The sequence below is a fragment of the Bubalus bubalis genome, chromosome 11, assembly GCF_019923935.1.
Source record: "Bubalus bubalis isolate 160015118507 breed Murrah chromosome 11, NDDB_SH_1, whole genome shotgun sequence".
Classification (NCBI taxonomy): domain Eukaryota; kingdom Metazoa; phylum Chordata; class Mammalia; order Artiodactyla; family Bovidae; genus Bubalus; species Bubalus bubalis.
The window spans coordinates 91,202,400-91,224,661 of record NC_059167.1 but is presented as its reverse complement, the minus strand read 5'-3'; the positions used below and the strand labels follow the sequence as shown (position 1 = coordinate 91,224,661).

General features: G+C 40.4%; 2 protein-coding genes across 7 annotated transcripts in view; one reads left to right on the top strand and one right to left on the bottom strand.

The window, feature by feature from the left end:
• The window catches only part of GPR137C (G protein-coupled receptor 137C), a 55,307-nt gene extending 45,860 nt beyond the window's left edge, over window positions 1-9,447 (bottom strand). Inside the window, exon 1 of the mRNA XM_006073821.3 lies at window positions 8,743-9,447. Coding sequence (XP_006073883.1) covers window positions 8,743-9,162 — 420 coding nt within the window. The 5' untranslated portion in view covers window positions 9,163-9,447. The remainder of the gene's footprint in view (window positions 1-8,742) is intronic.
• A 267-nt stretch (window positions 9,448-9,714) lies between these two features.
• Window positions 9,715-22,262, top strand: part of TXNDC16 (thioredoxin domain containing 16) — a 103,049-nt gene continuing 90,501 nt past the window's right edge. For 2 of the 6 annotated variants that reach the window (XM_025296341.2, XM_025296339.2), the window contains exons 1-4: window positions 9,786-9,994; window positions 16,518-16,650; window positions 17,639-17,936; window positions 19,127-19,209. In XM_025296341.2, the coding sequence (XP_025152126.1) occupies window positions 17,777-17,936; window positions 19,127-19,209 (243 nt within the window). In that variant the 5' untranslated portion in view covers window positions 9,786-9,994; window positions 16,518-16,650; window positions 17,639-17,776. Of the gene's footprint in view, window positions 9,995-16,517; window positions 16,651-17,638; window positions 17,937-19,126; window positions 19,210-22,262 lie in introns of all 6 variants that reach the window. The other 4 variants (XM_025296340.2, XM_044925435.1, XM_025296343.2 and 1 more) reach the window with 4 other exon arrangements.

Below are 22,262 nucleotides of genomic sequence, written 5' to 3'. Positions count from 1 at the left end.
TTTTATATTTTTCTTACCTTTTATACCAGAATTAAGTTATTTACCCACCACCATTATAGTAATACAATTTCTGTACCTGTCTGTATATTTGTCTTTATCAATGAGTTTCATACTTATGCTATTGTGTTACTTTTTAGCATCATTTTCAACCTGAAGAGTTTGCTTTAGCATTTCCTATAAGACAAGTCTAGTAGTGAACTCTTCTAGCTTTTGCTTATCTGGGAAAATCATTCTCCATTTTTTTGAAGGATAATTTTGCCTAGTATGTTATTCTTGCTTGGCAGTCCCCTGCCCGCCACCCCCCCTTTATCCCTTTAATTAGATTATCCTGCTCGTTTTCTGACCTGTGAAATTTCTGCTGAAAAATCTCTCATAGCCTTATAGGGGTTCCCTTGTATGTGACAAGTTTTTTCCTTCTCTGCTTTCAAAATTCAAAGGTCTTTGACTTCTGATAATTTGATTATAACATGTCTTGGAGTGTGTGCATTTCTTTATATTCTGTTGACTTCTTGAATCTGGATGTCTATTTTCTCCTCCACTTTTGGGAAGTTTTCAGTCATCATTACTACTGAATAACCTTTCTAGTATTTTCTTTTCTGTCTGGGATTCAATGTGTATATTGGTTTAATGCTGTACCAGTAAGTCCCTTTAGCTTTGTTTATTCCTTTTTCTTTTTCTGACTGAATTATTTCCAATGATTTGTCTTCAGATTCATTGATCCTTTCTCTTGTTTTATTATCCAGTCTGTTGACGAACCACTGAATTTTTCACTTTAGTTTTCATGTTCTTCAGCTCCATGATTTATATTTTGTACTTTTTAATATATACATATATATACATTTTTGTTCACACTGCGTGGATTGTGGAATTATAGTTCCCTGACCAGTGACTGAACTTGTGCCCCTTGCAGTGGAAGTGTGAAGTCCTATAACTGGATGATCAGAAATTGCCTTAATATTTTCTATCTCTTTTGAAATTCTGCTTTGTTGAGATTGTTCATGCTTTGGTCTGTTGCCTGTGGTTAGCATCTTTATGACAGTCATTTTGAATTTTCTGTCAGGCAAATTATATAGCTCTGTTTCATTGGGGTTTCTGGATATTTATTTTGTTTGAAACATCTTTGATTCATTTTCCTCAGCCTCAACTCTCTACATTAGTGTCTGTGCATTTTACAAAATAGGTATCTCCCCCATTCTTCACGGACTGGCCATGAACAGCAGAATACTGTCATCAACCAACTTTTTCAGAGACTCTGGGGGCCTCGACCAACTCTTTCCCTCCTCAGGGAGTAGCAGGAAGTTGTAGCCCAGGTTTCTTCACTCTCTGCTGAGAAGTAGGGGAGCTACGCTGTTTGCCAGCTGAAGGTGCTGTCCCCATTCTCCTCCAGGCAGTTAAACTGTATTGGACACCTCAGACTTCCAAGACTGGTAAGTTAGAAGGTCTCATCTCTGGAGAGCACCCTACAAAACACTGGGGTGCTGGACATATGAACTAACTCCTTCCTTTGGGAGAAGCTCAGAGCTAGGAGGTCTCATCCCAATTGTATGGCACTGTGCTGGGGTCAGGGACTCTAATGTGAGTCTGTCCCAAACCTCCTTACTGGTTTTGATGATTTTTATTTTGTGTTCACCTGCTACACAGGAGACTTTCGATTAGTTTCTGGATTTCTCACACAGGGAATTTGTGAATTGTTGCTGAATTGGTATGTTTGTAGGGAGCTGGAGGGTCCATCACTATCTTGCTGATGTCACCCCAACATGGCTTCTATTTTTTCCTGTTGTTGACAGTGTTACTGTGAGCAGAATTTTAGGTTGCCGGTTATTTTCTCTCAGCAATTTTAAGATGTTTCACCATCTTCTGGATTCCTTAGTTGTTAATGAAACACCAAAATAAACTAATTTTCATTCCTTTTTTTGTAATATCTGTACCGAGTTGTCTTAAACACAGTTTGTCTTTGGTATTTTGAGATATTACTCTTTGTTCATTTTCCTTTAATCTGTCTTAGGATTTTTTTTGGCTCTCTGAATTTAAAATTTAGCATCTTTCATAAATTTGGGCAAATTTTAAGTCATTATTTTTTAAAGTAATTTCTCTAAAATTCCAATACATTGTACCTGTTCATTATATATTAATTCTTTAATCTCTGTTCTTATTTTCCATCTTTCAAGTCTCTGAGATATATTTTGGGTGATTTCTTCCTCATATCTTTCAGTTTAATGATTTCTTTTTAGCTCATTTGTTCAGTTCATTTCAGTTTGTAATTTTAAATTGTTTTTTCATTAAAAAATGATTTCCCAAATGTGCCTAGTTAATTTACATTATTTATTTATCATGTATCAATAGTGTTACTTTATTAAATCAAATAAATAGACATTTTATACTATCTGTTTGATAATTCTGACATCTTCAATCTTTGAAAGGAAGAGTCCTCAGAGTGATTTTTCATTTTGAGCTCATGTTCCTTTGAATTTTGTCAGAATTCTGGGTTTATAGTATACTTCTCAACAGATTATTTGGATTTGCTCTCTCCAGGTGCTTGAGGTTATCACCAAGTCACGGTAACATTAAACTACATTTTTCCAGTTGAGCTTTTTCCTCCTCTAAAATCAAAGAAGTGTGATTTTAGGCTTCAAACCTGTGTGAGAATAAGCTTGCTATGCATTTTCAGGGAAGACATTTTTCCTCAATTTGTATCTCCTTCACCCAGAGCCATGGCAGAGACAAGCACAAATTCCACCACCAACCTCTGAGAACCTTTCTTTCTCCCTAATTCATTTACTTAAGATGTGTATTTCAAGAATTCTGGCATTAAACTGGAGGAGATGAGTGCTCTGATTAGACCTCACCACAAGGTATTGCCTCCAATGTCACCTCTTCATACCAATGTGTTGTCACCCCAAGACATTGAAATTCAGGATTTAGGTTAGCAGGAAGCAGCAAGCAATCACCCCCAAAACCCAAGACAAACATCTGTGTGGTACTTTACAATTTCATATTCACTTCTTTCTTTGTGGCTTCTTGTCTCTGAAGAACTTCCTCACTTGCAAACAAAATCATTCACTGAAAGGGATTAAATGCTCTCTGCAGCATTTTAAGACATTTCTCTGAGTCTTTGTTCAGCCAGATGGGCCTGGTTTCTACTTCTATAAACTAGGAGGTGAGGGTCATAAGCTGAGTAAGAAGGATGAAAAAAGTTTGCTGAAGAGTGGAAAAGGTTTGAAATGGTGGGAAATGGGAAAACAAGATAAACAGTGAACACTAAATAATAAGCAGTACAAATGGTATTCAGAAAAGTTCATAGGCAGGAGACCACTTGACAAGACTTTATAGATCGTTGGCTATACAGTAGTCTCATTTCTGATACATATTAGACATAAAACCTTGGACAAATCACACTGTTTATACCTACCTATTTCATAGGGATTGTGAAGACGTGAATTGCTTTGAAAATACTAAATCACATAGAATGTAAGACATTGTAATCATGTTTTTGCCATAGAAATGTATCTCAAACTCTTGCTTTACAGATGATCTCAAGAAGGATAGAATCAAGTTAATGGATAGAACAGTTTAGTAGATTTGGATAAAAACAGTTTATAATCACAGTCATGGATAAAAATCTAACACTGAGAAAAGTATAGTTTCCAGTAGATAGTAACTGACTCATGAGGTGAGACTTCATTTGTTTTGCAGGCTTTTCTGTTTAATAGAATTTGTTGAAACCAAATTAGCAAAGCCCTAATTATTATGGGCCATTTGCCATGCTATAAAAATAGTTTTGCTAAGTAAAACTCTAATATATTAAAGCGACTTCATCAGTAAGATTTTACCTGTAGTAATCAGAAGTAACTAATTGAACCAAGAAAATCTAAGAGAATCTTAGCATTCATATCATAGGCAATGTTTTAGGCACAAAAAGATCTCAGAAAGTACACAAATAATTTACCTCATATATTCATCAAAATTAACTCTCAAATTTTAGATGGTTAAATATTTTCAAGATTTTGGTCTCTTCAAGATTGTCATCCAAAAATATATTCACTATTGTTCTATGAGTTTAAAATATGATAAAGTAACTTCTAATCCTTAGGGAGTTTCTATTTTAGGTGATAAAAGTACTTTCGTGAGAAATCATAGACCATTATAACAAAATGAAAGTACCTGTTAAGTTGAACTCCATCATGTTCTCTGACATTCCATCAATATTTGGAAGAATATATTGAATGTCAGGGACAATGACAGCAGCCATGTATGTAAGAGTTAAGATTCTGAATTTAATTTTCCTAGCTGTACTGGCATTGTGATTTAGTAACTGCATTTTATTGTGATTAAGCAACTGGCACTCATGTTACAAAACTGCAAGAAAAAATGCCAATATGGGTCATGGAGGTGAACTCATTGATTCTGGCATGCATCAACAACACTGCAAAGATACTATCAACTCTCATTTTAAGTCCTTTTACTTGTTCCAATGGTAGGTAGCATGTTTAATAGAATAATTTGTTTTAAAGACTGAACCCTTCTCTGGTAAAAGCACAGGAGTGTGAACTTTTCTTTGGTAAAGTACATATTCTATTAATCATGCTGGAAAAAGTTCAATAGGTGCTTTAAACTTAGTGCATAGGTTTATTATTTTTTTCCAACTATTTGTTCCAGGAGGTAAGTATGTAAATCTAATTATTTCAGAAAGGGCCACCTCCCCCTACCTGAATTCCATTCAAGTATGGTAAAGAAAAGAAAGAGTGGTTTAGGCAGTCTTAACTTTTTGAAAACTTATTTTTAGAATAATTACCACAATGTATTCGAAGTAGTAATGGTTGTTTTACAAACCTTATTTTTATACTGCTCTATGGTTCTTTGTAACTAAGTCTTTAAGTTAGAATTTAATTTTAAACTACTACTATATGTTTTTAATTAGTGAGAAGTGGATACAACAAATACTTAACAGAAGTCAAAAGTAAAATGAAACTGGCATCTAATAGACAGCCTGGGTAATCAAGAAGCACAACTATTTAAAACAGATATAAAAAAGATATAAGGGTCTTTTGGTTAAAAAAACAAGTCAAATGTTAAGTTTTATATTTGTCACCATGTAGATTTTCCCTACCACTCTGCTGTAATACAAAAAACTCATTGGGAAAGCCTTATTCATTCAGAGTGATCAATAGTTCTTCCAATTACTTGGAATTGATATAAAAATTTGAATTCAAAAACTGGACATGTAAATTGCTTGTATGTAAAAAAAAAAAAAAAAAAAAAAAAAACTGGACATGGAACAACGGACTGATTCCAAATTGGGAAAGGAATACTCCAGTGTGGTATACTGTCACCTTGCTTATTGAACTTATATGTAGAGTACATTATGCGAAATGCTGGGCTGGAGAAGCACAAGCTGGAATCCAGATTGCAGGGAGAAATATCAATAACCTCAGATATGCAGATGACACCATCCTTATGGCAGAAAGCAAAGAAGAACTAAAGAGCCTCTTGATGAAAGTGAAAGAGGAGAGTGAAAAAGTTGGCTTAAAGCTCGACATTCAGAAAACGAAGATCATGGCATCTGGTCCCATCACTTCATGACAAATAGATGGGGAAACAATGGAAACAGTGAGAGATTTTATTTTGGGGAGCTCCAAAATCACTGCAGATGGTGACTGCAGCCATGAAATTCAAAGACACTTGCTCCTTGGAAGAAAAGCTATGACAAACCTAGACAGCATATTAAAAAGCAGAGACATTACTTTACCGACAAACATTGTCTAGTCAAAGCTATGGTTTTTCCAGTAGTCATGTATGGATGTGAGAGCTATACTATAAAGAAAGCTGAGTGCCAAAGAATTGATGCTTTTGAACTGTGGTGTTGGAGAAGACTCTAGAGAGTCCCTTGGACTGCAAGGAGATCAAACCAGTCAATCCTAAAGGAAGGCAGTCCTGAATATTCACTGGAAGGACTCAAGCTGAAGTTCCAATACTTTGGCCACCTGATGTGAAGAGCTGACACACTGGAAAAGACCCTGATGCTGGGAAAGATTGGAGAAGAGGAGAAGGGGATGACAGAGGATGAAATGGTTGGATGGCATCACTGACTCGATGGACATGAGTTTGAGCAAGCTCTGGGAGTTGGTGATGGACAGGGAAGCCTGGTGTGCTGCAGTCCATGGGGTCTCAAAGAGTCAGACACAACTGAGTGACTGAACTGAACTGTTTTAAACACAGATTCCTTTGTATTTTTTCTATTGAATATAGAAATGATTTCTGGTTAAAAACGTCTCTTTTTAAACAGGTAAAAAGATGTTCTTTTAAGTATAGTTATGTGTCTTAAAATCGTTCGTTTTATAAAAAGACTAGGATAGACAAATAATTTACACTCTTTCTAGGAGACACTCCAAAAGGAAAAAAAAACTTTAGCCCAGCTTCTTTCCAAATTATGTTTTCTAGGATAATAGAACCTTACTGTGTTTTAAAAAGTACATGACACAAACAAGATATCCATTTAATAGGAAGACTTTAAGACATTTAAATATCTTCCTCACTAGCTTGGAATAACAGCAATCAAAAGTCTGAAAATCCAATCTGGATATTGTGTAGTTTACACTGTAGAAGTATACTTTCAGAATTTCAAGCTTAAATATAGATGCTTTTTCCCTATGGTGATAATGTTTAGTCAATTTGTGTTTACCTTAGGGTGAGAGGTATGACTGGGAAAAGGCACAAGGGGACCTCCAGGGCACTGAAAATGATGCATATCTTATTCTGGGTGGTGGTAACATTGAGTGTGTGCATATGTAAAATTTCACGTACCTGTGTACGTAAGCTTTATGTACTTTATGATATATGTTATACTTCAAGAAAAAGTAAAAAAGGTGTTTAGCTACTTATGAAATGCCCAACTGTTTTACAATGCCTCATTAATATGACTTTGTTGGTCAAAATGGTATCAGATCAGATCAGTCGCTCAGTCGTGTCTGACTCTTTGCGACCCCATGAATCGCAGCACGCCAGGCCTCCCTGTCCATCACCAACTCCCGGAGTTCACTGAGACTCACGTCCATCAAGTCAGTGATGCCATCCAGCCATCTCATCCTCAGTGGTATAAGGAAAAAACAAATTATCTGATATGCATGGCTTAAGGACTGCTAATCATGCTTAGGCAAACTATATCTGAAGCTAGAGCAAAGTTTTAGTGATGAGATGTGCTGGTAGTGTATCAGAAATTGCCAGGAAGAATACAGTGTATCAGCTTAACTATAAAGGACTGAAGTACTGTAACAGTTTAAGCAACAACCAGAAGATCAGAACATCTGCAAATAAATGATGTGACTATGGCATGTTTATTTGATTTATAAACCCATACTTTTTATTTCTGCTTACTGTTTGGGTTTTTGTCACTGTATTGTTTGGACTTCCAAATGATTGGGAATTCTGTTACATATTCTTAACTGTTGTTTTTAGTGTGGTAAAAAGCTGAATTTATGATTGTGCTTTTAAAATTATGCATTCAACTTCATAGCTATTACTGGAGAAGAGTTGGTTTATGCAGGAATACAAACACACAATCTGCCTCAAATGATTTTTACTTTTGCTCAGAACCATGTTAATTCTCATCACCTCCAAAAGCCTTTGAGAGGATTAGCTGCATAGACCAATATTGTTCTATATTAGTCAGTATTAAGCATATGATGTCACCTTGTTTCCTCCCCTCCTTAAGCTTTTTTTTTTTTTTGCGGGGGGGGGAGGGGAGTGGGGGTTTTTGTGTGTGTGTGTGGTAATTTTCAAAATTCCGTGGCTTAAATACCACTAGCTGGCACACATGATTGATAAACTTACACTCTCAAACCTGTTTGAAATGGGTCAAATACCTAAGCGCTGCAGAACAATACAAACCAACCAGCAATTCCTCATAAAAGAGAAAGGGGGTGTGATTAGGTGCCAGCTATTAAGCAAGTTATTGCAAAAACAGTTTGGTGGTTTGTTTCTGCAATAGGCGCAGGTTAAACTAGTATTTTCTCTTAATTAGCTGGAAAAAATAAAAAAGACTAGGCTTTAGGAGGTAGAATAAATAGTCGAGGCATGAAGCCACTGGGGCAAACACACTCGGGGCTTTACGGAGGTCTTTATACTGACCCTCGGGATTGGTTACTGATTATTAACCCCGCCGGGGAACTATCGAACGGAATCTGTGTGAGGCTTATCGAGCGCCGGGTAAGGAGATGCAGGAGGGAATATAAGCTTCTAATAAAAGAAACGCAGTAACAATAGCAGAGGAACAGCTCTGCCTGGTGACGTAATGGCTGGCAGCAGTCCAGCTTCAGCAGAGCTGCTGCTACCTCAGCATCCAACCTCTCTCAACAGAGTCCAGCTTCGGCAGAGCTACCCCGGCTGCTACTTCTTGCGATGCCACTTTGTCGGTGCCACCGACACCTTCGCGTACAAGGGCCAGGACGCCAAACAAAGGCTGGTCCTGCTGTTTCAAGTTGTCTGAACACACACTCTCACTCACCACCCGCCCTCCCCTCGCCGACTCCCCAAGCCCCTCAGTAGTCGAGTCAATCGGCTGCTTAAGTTTAGGGCCAGAAACCTGGCGCACACTCCAGGCGTGCCTCAGTTTCCCCGGGCTGCTCTCGGATCCGCTTCTCCCGGTCCGCACCCCACCCCCCCAACCCGCCACCGATCCTCAGCCCGAGTGAAACGCGGCGGCCCCACTCTCCCGCCCGGCCCCGCGTGCCGGTCCTCCCGCCTTACCTCCGCCAGGTAGAGGTTGAGGAGACAGAGCGTGGAGAACTGGAGACAGGAGGGGAAGCAGTAGAGCAGCCAGTGGGGGAAGAAGTGCAGGTGAGCGGGCGGCCGGAGCAGGGGCAAGGAGCCGCTGAGCGAGAAGGCGGCTGAGAAGAGGGTGGTCCTGAGCGCTGCCCACAGGAGACAGAGGAAGAGACAGAGGCTCTGGTAACTCAGCCGCCGCTCGCGGTACAGGAGCAGCCGCCACAGCTGCAGGTAGGCAAAGGCGAAGAGCGCGGCGTAGAGCAGGGCGTGCAGGATGCTCAGCGCCAACTGCACCGAGCCAGGCACCGCGGCGCCTGAGGCGGCAGCGACGGCGTCTCCGCCGCCCCCGCCGGGCGTCGAGGGCTCGCGGCCGGCCGCGGGACCCGGCACGGACACCCTCATGAGGGGGCTGGGGGGCGGGCGAAAGAGCGCGGGAAGGAAGGGGCCGGACTCGGAGCCGCCGTCGAGGGGGAGAAGGATGTCCCTCTGACCCCCCACCCACCCCAACCTCCAACCCCAGGAAGCGCCGTGACAGGACCCAGAGCCCCGCGGAGAGCAGCCGCTGCTCCTTGGACCCCGCCTCCTCTCCCCGGCCCCCCACCCCCGGGGGTCTCGGCTCCTCCTGCTCCGGCTCGCCTCGGTAGATGCAAAAAACAACTCTCGGCTGGAGACAATCAGCTGAGAAACCCGAGCATTTGAGGCGCTCGCTCCGCACCTTGGGCTCCAGCCGATTGGCCCAGGAGGGCACGCCCCCTGGGCGCCGCGCTCGGAAGACCACAGGCCACAGGACCCGTCGCTCAGAGACCCCACGATCTCATTGGCCGCTCGCTTTCCCCGCCTGCTCCCTCCCGTTCATTCCCTAACCACGCTGCCGATTGGCCCAACTACTGTACGGCCTACTCGCGCTGGCGGGCGGACTAGACGTCGCCTGTCACCGGGGTGGCTCTTGCCCGCCCCCTGCGCTTCGCATTGGCTGGAGAGGCCGCACGTAGGGCCCACGAGGACAGGGAGGAGCCTCGTGGGTTGTTTTTTGCCCAGCCGTCCGACTCAGATGAGCGGTGCAGGCTGCTGCTGCGGAGGCGGGAGGAGAGTGAGCTCGCAGGTAGGGGGAGCGGTTCGCGGTTACTGGGCAGGCAAAGCACGGCCCCGCCTTCTGGGTCTCATCCTTCACGTGGAGGGAACTGTCGGTCCGCAGTCCAGATCCCAGCCGGCAAGTCTTGTCCTCAGGTCTCGGGTACGTAGGTGGCAGCGCGGGTCCTGGAGACCAGGGCTATGGTATCTGCAAGCAGGGATGCTTGCCGGCATTCGGACCTGGTGGGTCTACCGCAGCAACGACCGCACCACCCGGCTGTGGAGTTTGGCTTAAATAGGGTCTCACCTGGATGCTTCTGTTTTGTTTTCTTCTTTTTCCCTAGCGTGAGCGCCTATAAAAAGTGAGCCTTTTGTGGGGAGGAATGAGGCGAAGGCTGAACGGAAGGTCTAAGTAAGAGACCTTTCCCTCCCTCAGGACATGTTCCAGAAGAGAGTGGAATGGGATATGGAAAGAGAGTGGAAAGAGAATGGGATGGGTATGGAAGCCGTCTCTGAGTAAGGAGAAAGTGGGCATTTAAAACTTAGAATTTGGAAAGATGCTGTGAGCGTTAGGCAAAACGAGAGAATCAGAATTTTAAGTATTTGATGGATGTCTGGAGAGGAAAAGGGGAATAGTCTGTGCTTTTTAACTTCCAGATGTATTCCTTCAAAGACCGGACCTGTGTGTGGGTGGCTAGTTGCGCTGTATCTAGGGCTCAGACATAAGGAAACAAATGCTATATTATGTTACTTAATGCTGTAAATAAATGAGAAGTAAATAGATCTTCCCACATACAGTGGACTGACATATTTGTTGACTTGTGGGGAGGGGAGTTTGTTTGGTAACAAAATGAGCAAAGTAGTGCAAAATGATGAGAGAATCATTTGTGTTCCCCCTAGGATGGGTGGCGCATTGTTATTTAAGTATCCCTGTGAAAGACACTGCTACATTTATTTGTGTAGCTAAGACTCGGCCTTTCCTAACTCACCATCCTAAGGAGCGTGTTGCTGCCTTCTTTCCTAGCTAAGAGATTCACAGAGAAGGTACAAGTCTCCAGATTGTGGGACAGTAGTTCAACCAGGCACCACATGTTGGTGTGTTCTGGGTTCTGTATAGGGTGTGCCGACAAACTGATGGATGTTGAGGTCTGGTACTGTTCTGTGAAGATCCCTCAGATGAAACACTCAGCTGAGCAGGTTGTGCCGTGCAGCCAGCCTACAGTAGGGCAAACTTGGAGCGAGAACTTCATCAGTGCTCTACAGAAGGATCTTGGTTTCTTTGTTTGTTTGCAGCTTAAGGCATTTGCCTCATGTATTCATAAAGAATGTGGTTAGGCCAGTACACTGATTTGAAAGGGTTCAGAGAGTTCCTCGCCCCAGTGAACTAACTGATTGCAGTTATGTGCTTCAGTTCAGTTCAGTTGCTCAGTCGTGTCCGACTCTTTGCGACCCCATGAATTGCAGCACGCCAGGCCTCCCTGTCCATCACCAACTCCTGGAGTTCACTCAAACTCACGTCCATCGAGTCGGTGATGCCATCCAGCCATCTCATCCTCTGTCGTCCCCTTTTCCTCCTGCCCCCAATCCCTCCCAGCATCAGAGTCTTTTCCAATGAGTCAACTCTTCGCATGAGGTGGCCCAAGTACTGGAGTTTCAGCTTTAGCATCAGTCCTTCCAAAGAACACCCAGGGCTGATCTCCTTTAGAATGGACTGGTTGGATCTCCTTGCAGTCCAAGGGACTCTCAGGAGTCTTCTCCAACAGCACAGTTCAAAAGCATCAATTCTTTGGCACTCAGCTTTCTTCACAGTCCAACTCTCATATCCATACATGACCACTGGAAAAACCATAGCCCTGACTAGACGGACCTTTGTTGGCAAAGTAATGTCTCTGCTTTTGAATATGCTGTCTAGATTGGTCATAACTTTCCTTCCAAGGAGTAAGCGTCTTTTAATTTCATGGCTGCAGTCACCATCTGCAGTGCTTTTGGAGCCCAAAAAAATAAAGTCTGATACTGTTTCCACTGTTTCCCCATCTATTTCCCATGAAGTGATGGGACCGGATGCCATGATCTTCGTTTTCTGAATGTTGAGCTTTAAGCCAACTTCTTCACTCTCCTCTTTCACTTTCATCAAGAGGCTCTTTAGTTCTTCTTCACTTTCTGCCATAAGGGTGGTGTCATCTGCATATCTGAGGTTATTGATATTTCTCCCGGCAATCTTGATTCCAGCTTGTGTTTCTTCCAGCCCAGCGTTTCTCATGATGTACTCTGCATATAAGTTAAATAAGCAGGGTGACAATATTGACGTACTCCTTTTCCTATTTGGAACCAGTCTGTTGCACATCAATTAAGCATGGATTCAGAGTTATGTGCTTTTAGGCACTTGCCAAAATCAGGAAACCCACTTATTTTCTGGCATGTTTTATTTTTGTATGTTTTATAATCAATGAATCAGGTCATGAATAGATTTTCTCCATGAAGGGGTTTTTCTCTTTTCCCCAAATTCTCTACTCAAAGTGAGAGTAAACCACACATGGGCTTCCCAGGGGGCTCAGTGGTAGAGAGTCCACCTGCCAGTGCTATAGAAACAGGAGACACACGTTTGACCACTGAGTCAGGAAGATCCCCGGGAGAAGGGAATGGCAACCCACTCCAGTATTCTTGTCTGGAAAATTCCTTGGATAGAGAAGCCTGGCAGGCTACAGTCCATGGGGTTGCAAAGAGTTGGACACAACTGAGCACACACACACACATATGTGTTTCACATCTTTGCTTGTGAGGTTTTTTTTTATTTCAGAGTCATAGGAAATCGGGATAGTTACCTTTTTCTCCTTCCTTTTTGGGGCCATGTATATGGGGAGGTGTAGATAGAAGATTTGCCTCACTCCCTCAGGGAAGCTCTGTAAGTGGAGATGTGTTGACTCCTTTTATTGCCTCCTTTGGGTCATAAATGATAAACTGTGAGATTCATCATTTATGAGATCTAATCAGCATTTTATTGGAGGCTGGTTCAGTGAACAGGTTCTGTTCTCCAATAGCAGTGTTAAACTGTAAGTAAGCTAATTTTTGACAGGATGTTCTTACAGGAACTTTGCAAGTATTATTATATGCCCCATTTGTTGCAGAATATGAAGTGTGGCTTTTCCCAGAGAATGATGCCTGCAGATCTTTGTTTAATGTTTAGAGTTGCTGATTTCCTCTTTCTCAAAAGGGGAAACCATTAGTTTTATGTTTAATGATAAGGGAAATTTAGGCCTTTACAGAAGAAACTAACCAAGGGTCTTCTAGAAAAGCTTGTGCCTGGAAAACCTAAAATTTGAAATGTGTCCCTGATGCACAATGGTTGAATATTGTTGTTTTGGGAGAGGAGATTAGCACAGTGGTCTTTGAAAGCAAAAGAACTGTTTGCCAAGTGTTATATATAGGACCCAGTTCCCCAATGAGATTGCTCCAACTGAAAAGGGCCATCAGCTGCTCCATCTGCACAGAAGGGCAAATCCTTGTCTACACCTCTCACTAACAGGAGGATCAGTGTTTTTCTCCTGAGGTACTTCCTCCTCCTTTCTCAGAATTCTGGTGCTGAGCAAAACAAACTTTTGTTGCCATTAACATTTTATTTACAAGCTTTAGCCCTTTTTGTACTAAACCTTCATGCATCCTTTCTTACAGTGTTTGTCAGCCTCTTGTATTTGTCCTTGGTTAAATGTCACATACTTTTTCCCAACTTTTAAATGACCTGTGCATGCATACTTGTTTAGAGTTTAGGGATGAGGCAGAAGTTACATCTTACATACTAACTCTGATTATTCATCCAGGAGCATCGTATTGAACTGAGGGCTCTTTCCAGATCCAAAGGCTAAGAGTCTGCACTTAGTGGGGAGGTGTCTGTGTGTAGTATTGGCAAATATTTGCACATGAGTTCATTTTCTTTTCATATTGGCACTGGTTGTGGTAACAGTCAGTTGCATTTTAGAGTCATCTTCCCTTTTAAAATCTTCCTAACTTGAAATTGGGTCAACTTCTTGTGAATTCTTTGAAATATATTCCTTTAAGATCTAGGATATGTTTTTAATGTTCAAGTCACTCTCTTCTTAGCTGTCACTAAAACAAACAGGGCTAGGTTGGGTTATAGTGTAATAACAACCCTAAATCTTTAGAAGTTTAAAGCAAGATGTTTATTTTATGTTAACACTAGTAGGCGGGGAGCCTTGTCCCATGTTGCCCTCTTCCTGAGACTTGGTTTAACAGTTTGTTTTCAATCATCGTGGCAGAGATAAAGTGTATCATGACACATACACATTGACTTTTAAAAGCTTTTGGAAGTTACATATGATACTTTGCACATTTCATTGGCCAAATCAAGTCATGGCCATATGTAACTCAAGGAAGTGGGGAAGTGGAATTTTAACACGTGTAGAGACCTAGAAACATTTGGACACTCTACCATTTTTGTGAGTAGATATTGTCCTTCCTATATGTATTTCAAAGAATCCGCCTACCAATGCAGGAGACGTGGGTTCAATCCCTGGGTCAGGAAGATTCCCTGGAGAAGGAAGTGGCAACCTACTCCAGTCTTCTTTCCTAGGAAGTCCCACGGATAGAGGAGCCTGGCAGGCTACAGTCTATGGGGTCCCAAAGAGTCAAGCACGACTTAGTGACTAAACCACAACTATGTTCTTCTTCCTATATGTACTTCATCCTTGGCTCTTCCCTGTGGAGATAACCCCTAACTTCCGTTCAGTCACTATGTCATGCTCAAAGTCTGGGATTTCTGAGTAATACTTAGTAGCCATGATCTCTGGACTTCATAAGTTATCCGTTTCCCTTACACTGTTGAATTCATAGAGTAGTTGTAAGGACATATAACTACAATACGTGTTCTTACTAATAATATTTGAAGAGGAGAAGAATGGAAGACATAAACCAGACACTGAAATGTAGTGGTTTTGGAACCTTGCTGGACAGATGTTGCTAGGGCTCAAAGTATGACAAAAATGAAATAAAAAAGCATATCAAATGACTAGTTAACATTTGATTAGCCCACAGATTTACTTTGTGAAATTGCTATAAAAGCTGCTAAACATTTATAGTCAGTTTCTGTGTTTTTCTCATCATTGTAGACCAGTGCTGCTGCTGCCGCCGCTAAGTTGCTTCAGTCGTGTCCGACTCTGTGCAACCCCATAGGCAGCCCACCAGGCTTCGCCATCCCTGGGATTCTCCAGGCAAGAACACTGGAGTGGGTTGCCATTTCCTTCTCCAATGCATGAAAGTGAAAAGTGAAAGTGAAGTTGTTCAGTCATGTCTGACTCTTCGCAACCCCATGGACTGCAGCCTATCAAGGCTCCTCTGTCCATGGGATTTTCCAGGCAAGAGTACTGGAGTGGGTTGCCATTTCCTTCTCCTGTAGACCAGTGACAAACAGTTAATATTCTAGCACATGCCCTGGAGCATAGTTCTTTATGGTCCTTGGCTTTGGCTTGCAAGAGATCCTTCGATTTTTATTATCTTTGGCCACATCTGAAGTTGGACTTTGGAGAATATGGCTTTTTTTCTGCGGCTGAGCAGTTTTGTTAGTGTGTTTCCTGACCCTGCAAAGGTGGGGACTTAGGAATTGTTTTCAGTTTTGAACAGCTAGACTTTTAGATGGTGGTGCTTCGTTGAGTACCTTTCTTTTATTTCCTTGTTAAACGTAATCAACAGCAACTATCACATGCTACTCATCTTCTGTCTTGCAGCCATAAATAAGTTCTTTAGCCACATGAACCTAACTACATGCTCATAAATTCGTTAGGTACTTCTCATTTCCAAATTATTGTAGTGACAGTTATATCAAATGTTTTGTTATTCCTTAACACAAATCATTTGTTGAGGTCCTGTCGCTGTGTTTCCTCGAAGAGAAAGAGTTTCCATGAGTAGTCTCAGAACAGTTTCCTGCTGCTTGGCCCCTGAGCCTATGTGTGGGGTTCTTGTTAAGGCAGCACCTCACTTGTGATTTATATACTGGTGAAGATAAACTAGATTATGCTGCAGTAATCCACCCCCTGCCACACCAGTCTCAGTGGTTTAAGACAACAAACCTATGTTGTTTCTTCCTATGTCATATATTCATTGCATACCACCTGGGGGTTCTCTGGGCTGCACCCCATCTGGGACCTATGCTGACAAACAGCCACCATCTGAGTGTTTTCAGTGACTGTGACGGAAGAAAAGAAAGCCAGGCATGTTGCACAGTAGCTGTTAAACTGTTGTGTGAGACAACCTTATGTGCTTATAGTATTGAAAAAGCAAGGTAAATGGGGTTTCAGTTTATCAGCTCTATTGTAAATTGAGAACTAAATTGTTTCTCATTATCCCTGAAATGTTAAATTGAAGAGTAAAATGGTCTTCATGACCACTGAAATGATAAATGTCTAATTTAGTATGATTTTTTTTCCCTAAATTTTTCGTTCTTTAATCTCTTCATTCTTTACTGAAGAGTTCCACTCCTATCCTTATGAGTAATTCTTGCTACTTTTTTTTTCCTGTCTCTTGTTTTGACATAGTGATCTTTTGCTTAAAAGATAAGGAATCTATTTAAAATTACAGTTAAAATTCTCACCTATACCTGTTGGTGTATCTTTACTTTCTAAAAGTATGATGTTTAATATAAAAACTAATTTCCCCAATCTATGTTCTTTTAAATGTAGATAATATATATCAGCAGTAGAAAAGCTTCCTGAAAGAAGAAATTGTTCAAAAGAAATTTGAAAGTAGCAAAAGTATAAGAAAAGAGAACTGACAGTGGACACAGAGAACAGCATGAAAGAAGATGAGAAGATGGTATATAGACTAAATCTGCGTTCAGAAGATAGAACTGAATTAAAATATGAGTTGAAGGAGCTATTTGCTTTTCTAAACTGTTTAAATCCATCAAACGTTACTAAATGTATATTTGGAAGGAATGTTCTTAAATAGTTTCAGTAGATATCCTCTAGGGTAGGTGGCCCCAACCTTTTTGGTGCCAGGGACCAGTTTCGTGGAAAACAAATTTTCCAAGTATGGGGGTGGGGGGCGAGAAGGGTGGTTTCAAGATGATTCAAATGTATTACATTTATTATGCACTTTATTTCTATAATTATTATATCAGCTCCACCTCAGATCATCAGGCATCAGATCCCAGAGATTGGGGACCCCTGTTCTAGAGGATTTAAAGTAAAAAAAATGTAGACATATATTTTGGAACTTATTTTCATGTTAGTGGTTTTAATTGCTATTTGAGTATTAATTGTAATTCCACTCTGGGTAGAGAATGATTAAATGCCCTGTTTAAAAAAAATGGATTGAATAATGTTTGAGAATTAATTTTAGAATCCTTAGAAATGACGGCTTTACACACACCAGTAAGTGGGGCTTCCCCTGATGGTTCAGTGGTAAAAATCCACCTGCAATGCAGGAGATGCAGGAGACTCAGATTTGATCCCTGAATGAAGTTGGGAAGATCCCCTGGAGGAGGAAATGGCACCCCACTCCAGTATTCTTGCCTGAAAAATCCCATGGATAGAGGAGCCTAGTGGACTATACAGTTCAAAGGTTCACAAAGAGTCAGACACAACTGAGAACACACACACACCAGTAAATAGCTATTAAACATAATATACTTAGTATTGTGTTTTCCAGATGTCCTTGATATCTTTGTATCAAAAATTAATAGTATTATAAAATCAATGTCATTATATATCATCCCCTCTCACATTTGTACTAGAAGGAAATAGTAAAGTATTAGCAAAATCAAACCTGAGACTAATTTCTTATATTATTCTTTTTACAGATTTTACTTCATTCATTCATTTAACAAATTCCTGGGGCACAACTTTGTCACATACCTACTCTTACCAGGTATTGTCCTGGGCAACAGAACACAGCAGTGAAAAGAATAGATCCTCCTGTCCGTACTCAGCCGCAGCTGATGATGTCTTCCAGTTTCAGCGTATTTAGAGCTGGCATCTCTTTTGTCGTGATGTGCATTTTTTATACGTCAGCAGTAGACTCTCCAGAGCTGAGTCCTCAGACATTGTTCAGTACATTGCAACCAGGAAAAGCCACCTTAGTTTATTTTTGTCAAGCTGGTAAGTATTTTTTATATTTTAATATGATTTTTGTGATGTTTCTATTGGTGTTTAATCATTATGCTCAGGGAGACCTTATTGTCAGGATTAATAAAATGTGCTTTAAAGCTGCTACTATGATATGCCTACCTGGGTTTGAATCCTGACTTTGCTTCTTCACCTGTTGTGTGACCTGGGTCAAGTCACTTAATCTCGCTGTGTGTCTTTTTTGTCATCCATAATGAGGAAGTAGTGTGTGCTTTATAAATTTGTTGTGACAATTAAGTGACTTAGCTCATGTCCCTAATCCATAGTAAATACTAGGTGAGAATTAGCTATGAGTAATATCATTTCATTATCATTTCTAAAAGTAAACATTTTGATATTTTTAGCATGTAAATATTTTTAAAGTGTTTTAAAACTTTAAATATAGTGATACTGATGCTTAAGTTTAATACTCTGCTTTAACCATACTGTTAATTATACTGAATTAATTAATACAGCTATTGAACATAACTGATCACTGTCACGGTTCTATTAAAATTTCTCAGGCCTTAAAAAATACTATTCTTGGAATTAGTAAGTGAATTCACATATTTGTTGGCTCCCTTATAGGGGTTCTTTGGTGTCTTAGAAGGTAAAGAGTTTGCCTCCAATGCAGGAGACCTGGGTTCAAACCCTGGATTGGGAAGATCTCTTGGAGAAGGGAGTGGCAACCCACTCCAGGGTTCTTGCCTAGAGAATTCCATTGTCAGAGGAGCCTGGCGGGCTACAGTCCATAGGGTCACAAAGAGTCAGGCACGACTGAGTGACTAACACTTTATTATAATTAGGATTTGAAAATGGTATGTTAAAATCATTTTGAAATTTTTGTACATGTATGTTTGTGTATAGTATTAAACTTGGAAAAATAATGACAACTTTCCATTTAAATTAAACATTTATTTATCCAGTTTATGTTTAGAAAGCTTCTAAGGTCACAAAATGAAAATATTTCATGATAAAAATATTAGAAATAAGAATAATGAGGCAATAGGAAATAGGGTACAAAAATATGTAATTGGTTTGTTTAGTTACTTATTTGTTGTTGCATAGTAGTTGAGCAAACTAATATATTTCTTTTGCAGTTTGCAGCTTTTGGCTTTAATTTTAAAAATTCATTTTTCCTAAGGGCAAGTCATAAAACATTCATAAAACATTTCTTATTTTAGAGTCTCCAAGAACTTCTATGTTTCTTGAAGAACTGAATGAGGCTGCTAAACCTCTCCAGGACTATGGAATTTCAGTAGCAAAGGTAAAAACAAATTTATATTAATAAATTATTAGTGACAAACATTCTACAGTTGTGTGACCTAAGAGTGAGTATCTAAAAATAATATGTTGTTTCACATCTTTTTTCAAACTGGAAAAATATTTTTTCTATCTTTTTTTTCATAAGAATAAGCAGAAGTGTAGATGGTTCCAAATTATTGTACAAATTAGTACAAATACAGAGGAAAAAGCTATTTAGAATTCTTAGAGCTTTATTTTGTAAACCATTCTATTGGAGCTATAGTGTCATTTTTTCAGTCTTGTATATAGGCTCTTTTTATTTTGCCTAAGAAATATATCATAATAGATATTCATAACTATTAAAACATTTGTATTAGCACAAACTGAGGTATCAAAATTGAAGTAATTGAAGTGTGTGTTTTTGTTTTTTCTTTCATATTCTGTCTTTATAATCGCTTATGTTGTGGTTGTCATATTTATTTTTAGAAAAATGTTAAGACGACCTAATTTGAAATTACATATTTAATTTCTCAAAAAGTGTTCAAACTTGCTGTGGAGTATTATGGAAAATTTCCAGATGCATCATGGTTTAAATAGCTTCATGAGCCTTTCATTTAGTTTAAACTTAGAATTTGTACCTCAGAAAGTGGAATGATTAATTACCCAGTGATTATTAAATTCTTTCAGATTAGTGTCTCCCTGACTTTCTGTGTACATTTATTCTTTTCTAGTTCATTAACCTTCCTCCTTTGAAAGATGGCTACTGTCTCTCTTGATCCCTGAAGTTTGAGTTCCCAGGGCAGGAAACACAGAAAAGTTAACGGACTGTGACTTTTAAAGGGAAACTTCACTCTCACCACAGAACCCTTCTGACACCAAATGTGTGTGTTTTCCACACCAAGCAGGTCTGACACCAACAACCCAGCATTAGCACAGACCCCTCAGGGGAAGGGTACAGTCCTGTGAGATTGCTCTCACTTTAGATTCCAGTCACAGGGAGTGAGAAGATCCCCAGGCTTCCTACGACTTCTGTAGAACTTGGCTACAAATGGGGGTTCTCACAACCCCATCCTCAGGGTCCGTAATTGGCTACAGTGACTCACAGAACTCAGGGGAAGACTTTACTTAACTGTTACTGGCTTCTTACAAAGGATATCTCAGGAATGGCCAGGAAGAAATACATGGGCAAGATCTGGAAGAGTCTCAAGTGCAGGAGCTTGAGAAGGGAAGGGAAGTGGGGCTGAAAGTTACCACTCTCTCATCTTGCCTTTTGCTGGCAACCAGCCCCTTTCCTGAAGCTATCTAGGGGCCCCAACTGCCAGTCATTTCATTTGCATACAGACAGACTCTCTTATCACTGCCAGAGATTCCAAGGGTTTTAGAAACTCTTATATTTGGGGTTAAAGGACCAAATATTAGAACAAAAGATATTCCTACCACTCCATCATTCAGGAAAATTACAGGGTTTTAGGTGCTTCCCTAGTGGCTCAGTCAGTAAAGAATATGCCTACATATTCTTTATGCAGGAGACCTGGGTTTGATCCCTGGGTCAAGAACATCCCCTGGAGGAGGAAATGGCAGTCTATACCAGTATTTTTGCCTGTGAAATCCCATGGACAGAGGAGCCTGGTGGGATACAGTCTCTGGGGTTGCAAGCATCAGACATGACTTAGCAACTAACCACCATAACCACCACCAGGAGCTCTGTGTCAGGAACGAGGGATAGAGACCAAATATATATTTCTTATTATATCATAGTTATATTCCTTGGAGAAGGAGATGGCACCCCACTGCAGTATTCTTGCCTGAAAAATCCTGTGGACAGAGGAGCCTGATGGGCTATAGTCCAAAGATCACAAAGAATTGGACATGACTAAGTGACTAAGCATGCATGTATATACCTTAAAAAAAAAAATCTTTTTTTTTAAAGTGTCAGTTCTCTTTGTATAGAGATCTCAGGGTCTCGATTAACTGTGAACCAGTTTATACTCTAGAATGATAATGGCGCCCAAGCTTTGAACAAAAATTGAGATTTAGAAACAAAATACTGGGTTGGTATGACACTCTAAAGGGATAATCATACTGTTTATCTAGCAGTCAGTAAACTGATGACTAGTAACTATGTGTCTGCTAACTGGAGTAGAATATGAAGGTTCATGCCTAAAGATCACCTTTGTGAACTAACAGTTCATAAAGCTTTTACAGTTGAGGACTTTTAAGTTATGTGGAAAAGAAACCATGGTGAAAGAGATAGACCTATCTTGAAAGAGATAGACCTGGACCTCGAGTACCTAGCTCAGTCCCTGGTGCATAGTAGATACTCAGTATTGTTTATGAGACTGAAACAAGCTCACTATTATTTAGTCTCTTATTGGATTGTAGACTTAAAAAATATTCTAAAAGTTGAGAGTTATGTTTTCTTAGGAGGGAATTTTTAGGACTTAAAACCCAGGAGCCAGCACCTCAAGTAACCCTGAGAGAACAGCTCTGAGGAGTTGACAGGGGCAACCAGATTTTGTAGAAGTTTTACCAAAAAGGGCAGGTAGTCCAAATGTCAAAATTGATTGCTGTTAATTAAAGGAAAGTCAGATATCTCAAGTTAAGGAATTTAGTGCTTTTCTGTGTATGGGAATATGCAAGAATCCGGGCTCACTGAAATCATTCCTTTGATACGTACCTCAGCTATCTGGTGCGAGTATCCTGTATTTTCACATCCTGAGTTTTCTCAGGGCTCACCTTCGGTGGTGGCTGCAATCACTGATCACCGTGACATCCTTTGTTTGCTGATATGGCAGGAAATACTCCATTTCTCAAGATAGAAAAATGACTAAGATCCCAGACTTTTCTTTGGAGAGTAGATATCCAAAACACATTCACAGATCTTTTTTTTTTTTTTTTTTTTTTGGTTACGCTGCACACCTTTGGGAATCTTAGCTCCCTGACCAAGGATTGAATCTGGGCCCTTGGCAGTGAAAGCTTGGAGTCCCAACCACTGTACTGCCAGAGAATTCCTGCAGACCATTTTAATAACTGGCAGAACTTGGTCATTATAAGAGGTACAAATATAATGCTGTA